The sequence below is a fragment of the Scyliorhinus torazame genome, chromosome 11 (assembly GCF_047496885.1).
Source record: "Scyliorhinus torazame isolate Kashiwa2021f chromosome 11, sScyTor2.1, whole genome shotgun sequence".
Lineage (NCBI taxonomy): Eukaryota > Metazoa > Chordata > Chondrichthyes > Carcharhiniformes > Scyliorhinidae > Scyliorhinus > Scyliorhinus torazame.
The window spans coordinates 1,899,288-1,915,571 of NC_092717.1; the positions used below are offsets into that span (position 1 = coordinate 1,899,288).

General features: G+C 47.8%; 1 protein-coding gene across 2 annotated transcripts in view; it reads left to right on the forward strand.

Annotated features, from left to right (window-relative positions):
• Window positions 1-16,284, forward strand: part of LOC140385055 (sushi domain-containing protein 5-like) — a 60,994-nt gene that overhangs the window by 24,556 nt on the left and 20,154 nt on the right. The window contains exons 1-2 of one of the 2 annotated variants that reach the window (XM_072466846.1): window positions 2,297-2,485; window positions 14,680-14,795. In XM_072466846.1, the coding sequence (XP_072322947.1) occupies window positions 2,319-2,485; window positions 14,680-14,795 (283 nt within the window). In that variant the 5' untranslated portion in view covers window positions 2,297-2,318. Of the gene's footprint in view, window positions 1-2,296; window positions 2,486-14,679; window positions 14,796-16,284 lie in introns of those variants that run through there. The other variant, XM_072466847.1, reaches the window with a different exon arrangement.

The following is a 16,284-nucleotide window of genomic DNA, read 5'->3' on the forward strand; positions in this document are numbered from 1 at the left end:
TCTGCCACTTCTCAGCCCAGCTCTGCATCCTATCTATGTCTCTTTGCAGCCGACAACAGCCCTCCTTACTATCCACAACTCCACCAATCTTCGTATCGTCTGCAAATTTACTGACCCACCCTTCAACTCCCTCATCCAAGTCATTAATGAAAATCACAAACAGCAGAGGACCCAGAACTGATCCCTGCGGTACGCCACTGGTAACTGGGATCCAGGCTGAATATTTGCCATCCACCACCACTCTCTGACTTCTATCGGTTAGCCAGTTCATTATCCAACTGGCCAAATTTCCCACTATCCCATGCCTCCTTACTTTCTGCATAAGCCTACCATGGGGAACTTTATCAAATGCCTTACTAAAATCCATGTACACTACATCCACTGCTTTACCTTCATCCACATGCTTGGTCACCTCCTCAAAGAATTCAATAAGATTTGTAAGGCAAGACCTACCCCTCACAAATCCGTGCTGACTATCCCTAATCAAGCAGTGTCTTTCCAGATGCTCAGAAATCCTATCCTTCAGTACCCTTTCCATTACTTTGCCTACCACCGAAGTAAGACTAACTGGCCTGTAATTCCCAGGGTTATCCCTAGTGCCTTTTTTGAACAGGGGCACGACATTCGCCACTCTCCAATCCCCTGGTACCACCCCTGTTGACAGTGAGGACGAAAAGATCATTGCCAGCGGCTCTGCAATTTCATCTCTTGCTTCCCATAGAATCCTTGGATATATCCCGTCAGGCCCGGGGGACTTGTCTATCCTCAAGTTTTTCAAAATGCCCAACACATCTTCCTTCCTGACAAGTATTTCCTCGAGCTTACCAATCTGTTTCACACTGTCCTCTCCAACAATATCGCCCCTCTCATTTGTAAATACAGAAGAAAAATACTCATTCAAGACCTCTCCTATCTCTTCAGACTCCATACACAATCTCCCGCTACTGTCCTTGATCGGACCTACCCTCGCTCTAGTCATTCTCATATTTCTCACATATGTGTAAAAGGCCTTGGGGTTTTCCTTGATCCTACCCGCCAAAGATTGTTCATGCCCTCTCTTAGCTCTCCTAATCCCTTTCTTCAGTTCCCTCCTGGCTATCTTGTATCCCTCCAATGCCCTGTCTGAACCTTGTTTCCTCAGCCTTACATAAGTCACCTTTTTCCTCTTAACAAGACATTCAACCTCTCTTGTCAACCATGGTTCCCTCACTCGACCATCTCTTCCCTGCCTGACAGGGACATACATACCAAGGACACGTAGCACCTGTTCCTTGAACAAGTTCCACATTTCACTTGTGTCCTTCCCTGCCAGCCTATGTTCCCAACTGTCCAGGGGCTGTGTCTTATTGCACTGTCTTGTCCAGGGACTGTCTTGTCCAGGGGCTGTGTCTTATTGCACTGTCTTGTCCAGGGGCTGTGTCTTATTGCATTGTCTTGTACAGGGGCTGTGTCTTCTTGCACTGTCTTGTACAGGGGCTGGTACTTATTGCACTGTCTTGTACATGGGGCTGTGTCTTATTGCACTGTCTTGTACAGGGGCTGTGTCTTATTGCACTGACTTGTCCAGGGTCTGTGTCTTATTGCATTGTCTTGTCCAGGGGCTGTGTCTTATTGCACAGTCTTGTACAGGGACTGTGTCTTATTGCACTGTCTTGTCCTGGGGCTGTGTCTTATTGCACTGTCTTGTCCAGGGGCTGTGTCTTATTGCACTGTCTTGTCCAGGGGCTGTGTCTTATTGCATTGTCTTGTACAGGGGCTGTGTCTTCTTGCACTGTCTTGTACAGGGGCTGGTACTTATTGCACTGTCTTGTACATGGGGCTGTGTCTTATTGCACTGTCTTGTACAGGGGCTGTGTCTTATTGCACTGACTTGTCCAGGGTCTGTGTCTTATTGCATTGTCTTGTCCAGGGGCTGTGTCTTATTGCACAGTCTTGTACAGGGACTGTGTCTTATTGCACTGTCTTGTCCTGGGGCTGTGTCTTATTGCACTGTCTTGTCCAGGGGCTGTGTCTTATTGCACTGTCTTGTCCAGGGGCTGTGTCTTATTGCAGTGTCTTGTACAGGGGCTGTGTCTTATTGCAATGTCTTGTCCAGGGGCTGTGTCTTATTGCAATGTCTTGTCCAGGGGCTGTGTCTTATTGCAATGGCTTGTCCAGGGGCTGTGTCTTATTACAATGTCTTGTACAGGGGCTGTGTCTTATTGCAATGTCTTGTCCAGGGGCTGTGTCTTATTGCAATGTCTTGTCCAGGGGCTGTGTCTTATTGCAATGTCTTGTCCAGGGACTGTGTCTTATTGCATTGTCTTGTCCCAGGGAAGATGTTCGTGCTGCGGACAGAGAATGGGACCGCGCAAAGGGACCTGCCTGCGGCACTGTGCAGAGAGCAGGGAGCGCGCCTGGCCACGGCGGAAGAGCTAAGGCGAGCGGTGGAGGAGTGCGCGTTCACGGAGTGCACCACTGGCTGGATCACAGGCAGCCGGATAGGGTAAGCCCCCCCCCCCCCCCGGGTTGACCGGTATTGCCCAGCAGACACCCAGACCTCAAGGGCCCAGATAGGAGGTGAATGTGGAGCCCATCCCGGATCTGGTCAGATTGTCAAAGATCCGGAACAGACTCAGGAACTGGGAACTCTTAAATGTTTCTTACCCCCTGCTTCTCAAACCCCTACTGCCACCCCAAACCCCCACTGCCACCCCAAACCCCCACTGCCACCCCAAACCCCCACTGCCACCCCCAAACCCCCACTGCCACTCCCAAACCCCCACTGCCACTCCCAAACCCCCACTGCCACTCCCAAACCCCTACTGCCACCCCAAACCCCCACTGCCACCCCAAACCCCCACTGCCACCCCCAAACCCCCACTGCCACCCCCAAACCCCCACTGCCACTCCCAAACCCCCACTGCCACTCCCAAACCCCCACTGCCACTCCCAAGCCCCCACTGCCACCCCCAAACCCCCACTGCCACCCCCAAACCCCCACTGCCACTCCCAAACCCCCACTGCCATCCCAAACCCCCACTGCCACTCCCAAACCCCCACTGCCACTCCCAAACCCCCACTGCCACTCCCAAACCCCCACTGCCACTCCCAAACCCCCACTGCCAGTCCCATACCCCCACTGCCACTCCCAAACCCCCACTGCCACTCCCAAACCCCCACTGCCACTCCCAAACCCCCACTGCCACTCCCAAACCCCCACTGCCACTCCCAAACCCCCACTGCCACTCCCAAACCCCCACTGCCACTCCCAAACCCCCACTGCCACTCCCAAACCCCTACTGCCACCCCAAACCCCCACTGCCGCCCCCAAACCCCCACTGCCACTCCCAAACCCCTACTGCCACTCCCAAACCCCTACTGCCACTCCCAAACCCCCACTGCCACTCCCAAACCCCAACTGCCACCCCAAACCCCCACTGCCACCCCCAAACCCCCACTGCCACCCCCAAACCCCCACTGCCACCCCCAAACCCCCACTGCCACTCCCAAACCCCCACTGCCACTCCCAAACCCCCACTGCCACTCCCAAACCCCCACTGCCACTCCCAAACCCCTACTGCCAGCCCAAACCCCCACTGCCACCCCCAAACCCCCACTGCCACTCCCAAACCCCTACTGCCACCCCAAACCCCACTGCCACCCCCAAACCCCCACTGCCACTCCCAAACCCCCACTGCCACTCCCAAACCCCCACTGCCACTCCCAACCCCCACTGCCACTCCCAAACCCCCACTGCCACTCCCAAACCCCCACTGCCACTCCCAAACCCCTACTGCCACCCCCAAACCCCCACTGCCACCCCCAAACCCCCACTGCCACCCCCAAACCCCCACTGCCACTCCCAAACCCGCTCTGCCACTCCCAAACCCCTACTGCCACCCCAAACCCCCACTGCCACTCCCAAACCCCCACTGCCACCCCAAACCCCCACTGCCACTCCCAAACCCCCACTGCCACTCCCAAACCCGCACTGCCACTCCCAAACCCCCACTGCCACTACCAAACCCCCACTGCCACTCCCAAACCCCCACTGCCACTCCCAAACCCCTACTGCCACCCCAAACCCCCACTGCCACTCTCAAACCCCCACTGCCACCCCCAAACCCCCACTGCCACCCCCAAACCCCCACTGCCACCCCCAAACCCCCACTGCCACTCCCAAACCCCCACTGCCACTCTCAAACCCCCACTGCCATCCCAAACCCCCACTGCCACTCCCAATAGAATTGAGTGAAACCGCAATCGGAAAAAAACCCATTACCTCCTGGAAAGATTTGGTTTTCCACAGGGCTAAATAAGTGGATTGATTCCCTCTCCCAGTGCCTGGGACCTCGGCCCAATATCAAAACCTTCTCCAAGTCAATATCTATCCATATTAAACTGTTTAATAACCTTGTCTACACACCAATTCAAAGGCATCTTTCAACTTTCCTCAAGGTCTGACCTTTATTCCTGGGTTTTCCCACATCGCCTTCTATTCAACACTTGTATCCCCGGAGTTTTCAATTTGTCTGTCAGTTTCTGATGCTCACATTCTGATCTTTGAGTCTCTCTCACTCTCACCTTGTGGTAGATTCAGCAATTGTATCTTCACATTTTCAACACAACCTGCCTATTTACCAGAATGGTCCTAGCCACCAGAGATTTTGTTAGAAGATTAGGTTCGAGAAGTAGGGCTTGTTTAAGGAATCTGAGTGGAGATTTGATAGAGGTTTACAACATTATGACAGATTTAGAAAAACAGTTTCCATTTGATGATATCACCGGGACTGGGGGATGCAGATTAAGGTTGGGCGAGAGGCACAGGGCGGAGGGGGGACTGAGGAAAAACTTTCTACACAGCAAATGCTAACGACCTCTGCCAGCGAGGACTGCAAGTGGAGACATTGAATGATTTCAAAAGGGAATTTGAATCTTGAGGGGATAAGCTTCCAGCACTTTGGGGAAAGAGAGGACGAGTGGAACTGATTGGAACGCACAACTGAGAGTCACCATGGATTAGACGGGTCGAATGGCTTCCTTTTGTGACTATATATCACCGTCAAATAACTCCTGTGCAGCCTCCAGTCTTTACACGTTTTCACTCACACGCACTTTTCACTTGCTCCAGATTGCAGTTACTAATTCCTGGATGTTACATTTTGCCATTATTAATTTGCTCAAAACAATCTAACATCAGAGTGTGTGAAATCTCAGTGAGATGACACAGATCAGTATCCGTCACTGATGATACCCTTCAAAAGTACTGAAGTGCAGCGAGACTGCAGACGCATCCTGCTGATTGTTGGACCCAGCAATCCGTGCACGCAACATGGATTATACACGGGCTCCAATCTCCCATTCACAGTGAGACAGACTCCAATCTCCCATTCACAGTGAGATACAGACTCCAATCTCCCATTCACAGTGAGAGAGACTCCAATCTCCCATTCACAGTGAGAGAGAGACTCCAATCCCCCATTCACAGAGAGAGAGACTCCAATCTCCCATTCACAGAGACTCCAATCTCCCATTCACAGAGAGAGAGACTCCAATCTCCCATTCACAGTGAGACAGACTCCAATCTCCCATTCACAGAGAGACAGACTCCAATCTCCCATTCACAGTGAGAGAGACTCCAATCTCCCATTCACAGAGAGAGAGAGACTCCAATCTCCCATTCACAGTGAGAGAGACTCCAATCTCCCATTCACAGAGAGAGAGACTCCAATCTCCCATTCACAGTGAGAGAGACTCCAATCTCCCATTCACAGTGAGAGAGACAGACTCCAATCTCCCATTCACAGAGAGAGACAGACTCCAATCCCCCATTCACAGTGAGAGACAGACCCCAATCTCCCATTCACAGTGAGAGACAGACCCCAATCTCCCATTCACAGTGAGACAGACTCCAATCTCCCATTCACAGTGAGAGACAGACTCCAATCTCCCATTCACAGTGAGAGACAGACTCCAATCTCCCATTCACAGTGAGAGAGACTCCAATCTCCCATTCACAGTGAGAGAGAGACTCCAATCTCCCATTCACAGTGAGAGACAGACCCCAATCTCCCATTCACAGTGAGAGAGACTCCAATCTCCCATTCACAGAGAGAGACAGACTCCAATCTCCCATTCACAGTGAGAGACAGACTCCAATCTCCCATTCACAGTGAGAGAGAGTCCAATCTCCCATTCACAGAGAGAGAGAGACTCCAATCTCCCATTCACAGTGAGAGAGACTCCAATCTCCCATTCACAGAGAGAGAGAGACTCCAATCCCCCATTCACAGTGAGAGACAGACCCCAATCTCCCATTCACAGTGAGAGAGACTCCAATCTCCCATTCACAGTGAGAGACAGACCCCAATCTCCCATTCACAGTGAGAGACAGACTCCAATCTCCCATTCACAGTGAGAGAGACTCCAATCTCCCATTCACAGAGAGAGACTCCAATCTCCCATTCACAGTGCGACAGACTCCAATCTCCCATTCACAGTGAGAGACAGACTCCAATCTCCCATTCACAGAGAGAGACTCCAATCTCCCATTCACAGAGAGAGACTCCAATCTCCCATTCACAGAGAGAGACTCCAATCTCCCATTCACAGTGAGAGAATGACTCCAATCTCCCATTCACAGTGAGAGACAGACTCCAATCCCCCATTCACAGAGAGACAGACTCCAATCTCCCATTCACAGAGAGAGACTCCAATCTCCCATTCACAGTGAGAGACAGACTCCAATCTCCCATTCACAGTGAGAGAGACTCCAATCTCCCATTCACAGTGAGAGAGAGACTCCAATCTCCCATTCACAGTGAGAGAGACTCCAATCTCCCATTCACAGTGAGAGACAGACTCCAATCTCCCATTCACAGTGAGAGACAGACTCCAATCTCCCATTCACAGAGAGAGACTCCAATCTCCCATTCACAGTGAGAGAGACTCCAATCTCCCATTCACAGTGAGAGACAGACTCCAATCTCCCATTCACAGTGAGAGACAGACTCCAATCTCCCATTCACAGTGAGAGAGACTCCAATCTCCCATTCACAGTGAGAGAGACTCCAATCTCCCATTCACAGTGAGAGACAGACTCCAATCTCCCATTCACAGAGAGAGACAGACTCCAATCTCCCATTCACAGTGAGAGAGACTCCAATCTCCCATTCACAGAGAGAGAGACTCCAATCTCCCATTCACAGTGAGAGACAGACTCCAATCTCCCATTCACAGTGAGAGAGACTCCAATCTCCCATTCACAGTGAGAGAGAGACTCCAATCTCCCATTCACAGTGAGAGACAGACTCCAATCTCCCATTCACAGTGAGAGAGACTCCAATCTCCCATTCACAGTGAGAGACAGACCCCAATCTCCCATTCACAGTGAGAGACAGACCCCAATCTCCCATTCACAGTGAGAGAGACTCCAATCTCCCATTCACAGAGAGAGACAGACTCCAATCTCCCATTCACAGTGAGAGACAGACTCCAATCTCCCATTCACAGTGAGAGAGACTCCAATCTCCCATTCACAGAGAGAGAGAGACTCCAATCTCCCATTCACAGTGAGAGATACTCCAATCTCCCATTCACAGAGAGAGAGAGACTCAAATCCCCCATTCACAGTGAGAGACAGACCCCAATCTCCCATTCACAGTGAGAGAGACTCCAATCTCCCATTCACAGTGAGAGACAGACCCCAATCTCCCATTCACAGTGAGAGACAGACTCCAATCTCCCATTCACAGTGAGAGAGACTCCAATCTCCCATTCACAGAGAGAGACTCCAATCTCCCATTCACAGAGAGAGACTCCAATCTCCCATTCACAGTGAGAGAGACTCCAATCTCCCATTCACAGTGAGAGACAGACTCCAATCTCCCATTCACAGAGAGAGGCAGACTCCAATCTCCCATTCACAGTGAGAGAGACTCCAATCTCCCATTCACAGAGAGAGAGACTCCAATCTCCCATTCACAGTGAGAGACAGACTCCAATCTCCCATTCACAGTGAGAGAGACTCCAATCTCCCATTCACAGTGAGAGAGAGACTCCAATCTCCCATTCACAGTGAGAGACAGACTCCAATCTCCCATTCACAGTGAGAGAGACTCCAATCTCCCATTCACAGTGAGAGACAGACTCCAATCTCCCATTCACAGTGAGAGACAGACTCCAATCTCCCATTCACAGAGAGAGACTCCAATCTCCCATTCACAGTGAGAGAGACTCCAATCTCCCATTCACAGTGAGAGAGACTCCAATCTCCCATTCACAGTGAGAGACAGACTCCAATCTCCCATTCACAGTGAGAGAGACTCCAATCTCCCATTCACAGAGAGAGAGACTCCAATCTCCCATTCACAGAGAGAGAGACTCCAATCTCCCATTCACAGAGAGAGACTCCAATCTCCCATTCACAGTGAGAGAGACTCCAATCTCCCATTCACAGTGAGAGAGACTCCAATCTCCCATTCACAGTAAGAGACAGACTCCAATCTCCCATTCACAGTGGGAGACAGACTCCAATCTCCCATTCACAGTGAGAGACAGACTCCAATCTCCCATTCACAGAGAGAGAGACTCCAATCTCCCATTCACAGAGAGAGAGAGACTCCAATCTCCCATTCACAGTGAGAGAGACTCCAATCTCCCATTCACAGTGAGAGACAGACTCCAATCTCCCATTCACAGTGAGAGAGACTCCAATCTATCATTCACAGTGAGAGACAGACTCCAATCTCCCATTCACAGTGGGAGACAGACTCCAATCTCCCATTCACAGAGAGAGAGAGATTCCAATCTCCCATTCACAGTGAGAGAGACTCCAATCTCCCATTCACAGTGAGAGAGAGACTCCAATCCCCCATTCACAGAGAGAGAGAGACTCCAATCTCCCATTCACAGTGAGAGAGACTCCAATCTCCCATTCACAGTGAGAGAGAGACTCCAATCCCCCATTCACAGTGAGAGACAGACCCCAATCTCCCATTCACAGTGAGAGAGACTCCAATCTCCCATTCACAGTGAGAGACAGACTCCAATCTCCCATTCACAGTGAGAGAGACTCCAATCTCCCATTCACAGAGAGACAGACTCCAATCTCCCATTCACAGTGAGAGAGACTCCAATCCCCCATTCACAGAGAGACAGACTCCAATCTCCCATTCACAGTGAGAGACAGACTCCAATCTCCCATTCACAGAGAGAGAGACTCCAATCTCCCATTCACAGTGAGAGACAGACTCCAATCTCCCATTCACAGTGAGAGAGAGACTCCAATCTCCCATTCACAGAGAGACAGACTCCAATCTCCCATTCACAGAGAGAGACAGACTCCAATCTCCCATTCACAGAGAGAGACAGACTCCAATCTCCCATTCACAGAGAGAGACAGACTCCAATCTCCCATTCACAGAGAGAGACAGACTCCAATCTCCCATTCACAGTGAGAGAGACTCCAATCTCCCATTCACAGAGAGACAGACCCCAATCTCCCATTCACAGAGAGAGACAGACTCCAATCTCCCATTCACAGTGAGAGCAAAAATAGCAGCTTTTAGGTACTGGATTGAAAAACTAAGTTATCTTGAAATAAGCCTGAAATTAAGTTTAATTACTGCTCCCCCCTTAAAACCTGTCCCTCAAACCCCTTGTTTTCACCCAACTCCAAAAGCACTCTTGTTTCCCCATCGCAGCAGTGAGAGTGCCAGTCGAGATGCTTATGTGCTGTTAACATTTTTCTGTGGTGGAAATGAATCTCATGAATGGAGGGGAAACAGTTTCACTATTCATATTGCCTCAGATGTCTGTGGACAAAACTGGTTGACGAGAGAAAGTTGAGTTTAGCAATGGAGAGACCTGTATTATTTAGTATTCAGCACATTGACTGGTGCAGCATGATTCACTCTTTACAATACACAGTGAATATCAGAAAAGTGTCAATGTCGTAATCAGTAATTAGAACTATCTGAAGATGTTCTCTGAGAACAGCATTAAACATCATTGACATTTTTATCACCCCGAGTGTGTCTGTTACAATGAATCATCAACATTGCATGCTGCAGTCAATTCAATCTCTTACTGTATTGTGTCACTCCATCACCGGTTAGGTAAACAGCCCAGGAATGTTCTTTAAATAGTGAGAAATTAACCCACTTTAGATTTCTACCCTAGCCGGACGACACAGACTGACATCATGTTTAACAGTTCTGCTCTTCCAAGTCACAGGTTCAGTTTAAAATGGAATAAATTCCATGAGAGACCATAAATTTAGTCTGAAATATTTTTTGCCAACTGTGAGCACATCTGAAATGGGCAAGTCTTGTTTTGGCAATAACAGTTCTGCATTCCTGTTAGCTTCTGTGCAATGGTCCATCTTTAGCTTAACAACAAAAATGTTACTTAATTTAATTTACAAAGATTGAATACACGGTTCAGGAATCAAACATTGTCCCGTTTTCCTTTTGCTTGTTCCACTGAACATCAAGTAATCCCAGGATATCTGAGTAAAGGAATTTCTTCTTCATTCCCAATCACTCAAAGGCATCGCATCCAGTTTTCACTCACACATCTGACATTTCTTTTTTAAAATAATTTTAGAGTACCCAATTATTTTTTTCCAATTAAGGGACAATTTAGCGTGACCAGTCCACCTAACCTGCACATCTTTGGGTTGTGGGGGTGAAACCCATGCAGGCACGGGGAGAATGGGCAAACTCCACACGGACTGTGACCCATGGCCGGGATTCGAACCTGGATCCTCAGCGCTGTAGGCAGCAGTGCTAACCACTGTGCCACATGCCGCCCTAGACATCTGACATTTCAAATACCTTCTGGATCATTGCTGGTGCCCACGTGCCAGAATGTGAGCAGTTTTGTACTGCATGCCCAGTCTGATCCAAGCTCTGATCACTCAAACACATCACACTGAATCCTTTACAAACTGCAGGAAGAGACTTCCATCTCAGGAATCTGACTCAGGCAACCTGCTCATCTCTGTTCTGGTTCTTTTGCTTAAATCTGTGCCCTCTAGCTACTGTTCCTCCTACCAATGGAAACAACTTCTCCTTATTTACCCCATCAAAGCCGTTCAAAATTCTGATTGGGTTGAACAAAGTTAAGATATTACAGAATTAATATCTTATTTGGAGAACTAAGTGTCACAATGACTTAACTCCGTGTCCCTTCACTTCTGACTATCAGTCTAGCTGTAAAGTGAGTTCTGTGAAAAATCAGTGAACGAAAAACATTTATCTACTCAAACTTTATCAACTTGTGTTTGACCAAGTTTCCCATGGCAGGTTGATGGAAAAAGTGAAGTTGTATGGGGTTCAGGGTGTACTAGCTAGATGGATAAAGAACTGGCTGGGCAACAGGAGACAGAGAGTAGTGGTGGAAGGGAGTGTCTCAAAATGGAGAAAGGTGACTAGTGGTGTTCCACAGGGATCCGTGCTCGGACCACTGTTGTTTGTGATATACATAAATGATCTGGTCGAAGGTATAGGTGGTCTGATTAGCAAGTTTGCAGATGATACTAAGATTGGTGGAGTTGCAGATCGCGAGGAGGACTGTCAGAGAATACAGCAAAATATAGATAGATTGGAGAGTTGGGCAGAGAAGTGGCAGATGGAGTTCAATCCAGGCAAATGCGAGGTGATGCATTTTGGAAGATCTAATTCAAGAGCGGACTATACGGTCAATGGAAGAGTCCTGGGGAGAATTGATGTACAGAGAGATCTGGGAGTTCAGGTCCATTGTACCCTGAAGGTGGCAACGCAGGTCGATAGAGTGGTCAAGAAGGCATACAGCATGCTTGCCTTCATTGGACGGGGTATTGAGTACAAGAGTCGGCAGGTCATGTTACAGTTGTATAGGACTTTGGTTAGGCCACATTTGGAATACTGCGTGCAGTTCTGGTCGCCAGATTACCAGAAGAATGTGGATGCTTCAGAGAGGGTGCAGAGGAGGTTCACCAGGATGTTGCCTGGTATGGAGGGTGCTAGCTATGAAGAAAGGTTGAGTAGATTAGGATTGTTTTCGTTGGAAAGACAGAAGTTGAGGGGGGACCTGATTGAGGTCTACAAAATTATGAGAGGTATGGACAGGGTGGATAGCAACAAGCTTTTTCCAAGAGTGGGGGTGTCAATTACAAGGGGTCACGATTTCAAGGTGAGAGGGGGAAAGTTTAAGGGAGATGTGCGTGGAAAGTTTTTTACGCAGAGGGTGGTGGGTGCCTGGAACGCTTTGCCAGCGGAGGTGGTAGAGGCGGGCACAATAGCATCATTTAAGATGCATCTAGACAGACATATGAACGGGCGGGGAACAGAGGGAAGTAAATCCTTGGAAAATAGGTGACAGGTTTAGATAAAGGATCTGGATCGGCGCAGGCTGGGAGGGCCGAAGGGCCTGTTCCTGTGCTGTAATTTTCTTTGTTCTTTGTTCAAATTTGAGTATTGGTATTCCTACTCTGAGAGGGCAAATAATTGGTTCAGCCCTCTCTGTTTCTCTGAGCCTGCCACAGAGGACATGGAGAAGTAGTTTTGCCCCCGTTGCACAGAAACATGAAAAACAATTCAAAAGATGATTTGCACTTCTACAGCCAGCTCCATCTTTAGAAAACACTTTACAGCAATGTAGGAAATTCACATACATGACACTGTTCTGCTATTCAATTAGATTTTGGCCAAACTGTGTCTCAAATTCCATCCATTTGCCTTGGTTCTACAAACTATAATCCCCATACCCAATAAAACCCAAAATGTCAGTTTTGAAACTTCCAATTAACCCCTCACCTCAATAGCTTTTTAAGGGAGAGAGTTATAGATTTACACCACCCTCTGTATGATTAAATGATTCCTAATTTTGCCCCTGCGTGGCCTGGCTCTTCATTTTAAGTTTATGCCTCCTTGTTTTGGACTCATCTATCAGAGGAAATGTGGATAGTTTCTCTCTATCTTTCCTATCAACCCCTATAGTTATCTTCAAACATGAGCTACAAATGATCCAAAACTGACTCTCTTCAGTTTCCGCACAAACTTTTTCTCATAAATTGCAGCAATGACATGGATAGAATTTCTCCAGGGTTCCCCTGACTTCATTCTGCACTGCAGCGGGAGACCAGGAAACTTCTCCCAGCTCCACTGATATGCTGCAATAAACTCTGGTGGGAAAATCATGCTATGCCTCAGGAAAGCGAGAGTTGCCAATCCTGAGACTACCCAGGAACCTTCAGGAATCAAAGGATAATCTCTTGGGTCGTGCTGTGAACAACCTGGAGACATATTATACAGGAGTTGCAAAAAGGCATTGAGTTGGCTGTTTAGCTTAAATGCTAACAGCATGGCGTTGATAATGCCAACATTATGGGGATGGTCCCTGTAGACCAGAGTGTCTGCTCTAACCAGAATTCCACCAAATTTTCATGCCAAATTAGTTTGAAGGAGTAAAGTGGCTATAAGTGGTAATGTCACAAGACGAGTAACCCAGGGATACGACAGCTGGTGGAATTTGAATTCAATTAATGATTCTGGAATAAAGCCAGACTCAGCAATAGTGATCATGACACTATCACTGATTATTGCAAAGGTTCATCTGGTTCACTAATGTACTTTTCGGGAAAGAAATCTGTCAACCTTACCCAGTCTGGCCTCCATGTGTGTGACTCCAGATCCACAACAATGTGATTGACTCTTAACTGCCCTCTGAAGTGGTCGAACAAGCCATTCAGCCCAAGGGCAATTGGGGATCGGTACCAAATGCTGGCCTTCGCAACGGCAACCACATCCCATGAAAGAATAAGGAAAGAAAATGTATTTTTCCATGTTTGAACAATTGTGTTCATTAGTTCGAATCCCGGCCCTGGGTCACTGTCCGTGTGGAGTTTGCACATTCTCCTCGTGTCTGTGTGGGTTTCACCCCCACAACCCAAACATGTGCAGGTTAGGTGGATTGGCCACGCTAAATTATTATTGGGAAAAAATAATAATTGGGTACTCTAAATTTTTTTAAAAACGAATCATGCAATCAGATAGCAAAGCACCTGTTCATGGGTGACCAATGGCAGGCAAAAAGGAGCAGGGATGGCTGAATGTGAGAGGTCATGTGATGAAATTTCCCACAATATGTCCACCAATATGTTGGTGTCAGTAACTGGAACGCTGATCCTCATTTACGGATTCTCACACTAATAATAATCTTTATTGTCACAAGTCTCCTTACATTAACACTGCAATGAAGTTGCTGTGAAAAGCCCCCAGTCGCCACATTCGGTGCCTGTTCGGATGTGGTAATAAGAACAGGTTTGTTCTTATTTCTTGCCACAACGTAGACTTTAGCGGTTCCCCCCAGAAAACAATTTACACTATTTCTCCAGGAATGTTGTCAATCTCCAACTGGCCAATCACCACCAGAATCCCCAAACATCAGCAAGGTCTTTGCCCATATCAACGTGTCGGCAATTGCAGAGTCCCCACAAGTACAATAGCTGAGTAAGGAATGCACGTGGTAATCCTGGAACAGTTGATATGCTTGAGTTCTGGGTCTGAAATGGTGCAGAATGAAGATTTGGAGCCTCCTTAAAGACGGGTTAAAATAAGAGTGAAACAGCATGTGCGAGAAATTGAATGTAAATTAACAAACGGTTCCCAACACAGAATATAACTGATAAAATGTGTTTCTGTTTACATACAGGATAACGATGTGTAATAACATAGGCTTTGGCCAACAGGACCATCAAACAGTCCGTGTAAAAATTAAAGCAGCTTCTTCAACTGGTCACTATGATTCTTTCTGCATTAAAGATCAAGGTTAGTGCGTAAGTCAACACAGTCAACATGCTAACCCTATATAATAGTAACAATATCTGTGTGTACACCCACAGTGCTGTTAGGGCGGGAGTTCCAGGATTTTGACCCAGTGACAGTGAAGGAACGGCCGATATATTTCCAAGTCAGGTTAGTGTGTGGCTTGGGGGGCAAACTTCCCAGTGGTGGTGTTCCTGGGTAGCTGCTGTCCTTGTCCTTTGAGGTGGTACTGGTAGCGGGTTTTGAATGTGTTGTTGAAAGAGCCTTGGTGAGTTGTTATCAAGGAAGGCAAATAAATTCTGAGGTGAAATTGCATAAACTTGTCTTGTATTCCTTTGGATTTAGAAAGTTGAGGAATGACCTGATTAGGGTGTTTAAAATGTTAAAAAGATTTGATAGGTTAGATACGGAAAAACTATTTTCTCTGGTGAAGAAATCAAAAAACTAGGGAACTCGATCTTAAAATTAGAGCCTGATTCGAAAGAGTCAAAATCAAGAAGCACTATTTTATACCAGGTGTGGGTATCGGGAATCTCTCCCACAAAGACCATCATTGCTGAGGGTTAATTGGAGCTTTCAAGTTGAGATTGAAAGATTTTTGTTGGGTTAAGGAACCAAAGGTTATGGTACAAAGTTGTGTAAATGTGGTTGGGTTGTGGATCTAATTGGATGGTGGAGCAGATTGATGGGCTGAATGACTTCCTCCTGTTCCGACAAGTTTATAATTGGTTGTTGTGGAGATTCCCTTCAGATCTTAGTCTGGATCACAACCCCCACATTCCTCACTGCACATCAGTGGTACCATCAATCCCCTTAAAGGGGGAAGTGGGTTTTGTTACTTAAGTTGAGAGTAAATTGGAAACTCAAGGCTGAAGCAAAGAAAACAATAAATGTTATCTGTGATTTCTCCCTTCGATGATATCCCTTCTGTTCCACCCGGTTGTGTTTGAATACTCAAACACAATTCCATGGGTGTCAGACATTTGTCTCAGTGTGATCCTAGATATGGTTCAGTAAGTATCACAGTCCAATCAGGTGTCCTCACTCACCTGAACCATTTGGGGATGATTCTCAGGCTGATGGCCAGGAGTGGGTAGCATTGCCAATATTTCTCCCCCTAATCTAAGGATTCTTCATGAACTGGAGAACACGTGGTACAGTATTGTCCTGGACGAGAAAGGTTAATGCAGTACAGATCAGGATTATAAATTGTAACCCTCTTTGTCTTTGTGGTTCAATATTATGGACATTTTCTTTTTCCACTGATTCATTGTAGGATAGTTGCTAATTCTGTGTACTTGCCTGGGAGAGACAGTGGGCGAGATTCTCCACTCCCGCGCCGAAGTGCCCACGCCGTCGTGAACACCGTCGATGTTCACGACGGCGCGAAACGGCCCCGATCCTGACCGATTCAGGCCCCGACAATGGGCCAGGATCGGGGCCGCGTCATCTACACGCGCCAGGCCTTGTCGCCGTGTAAAGGCGGCGCCGC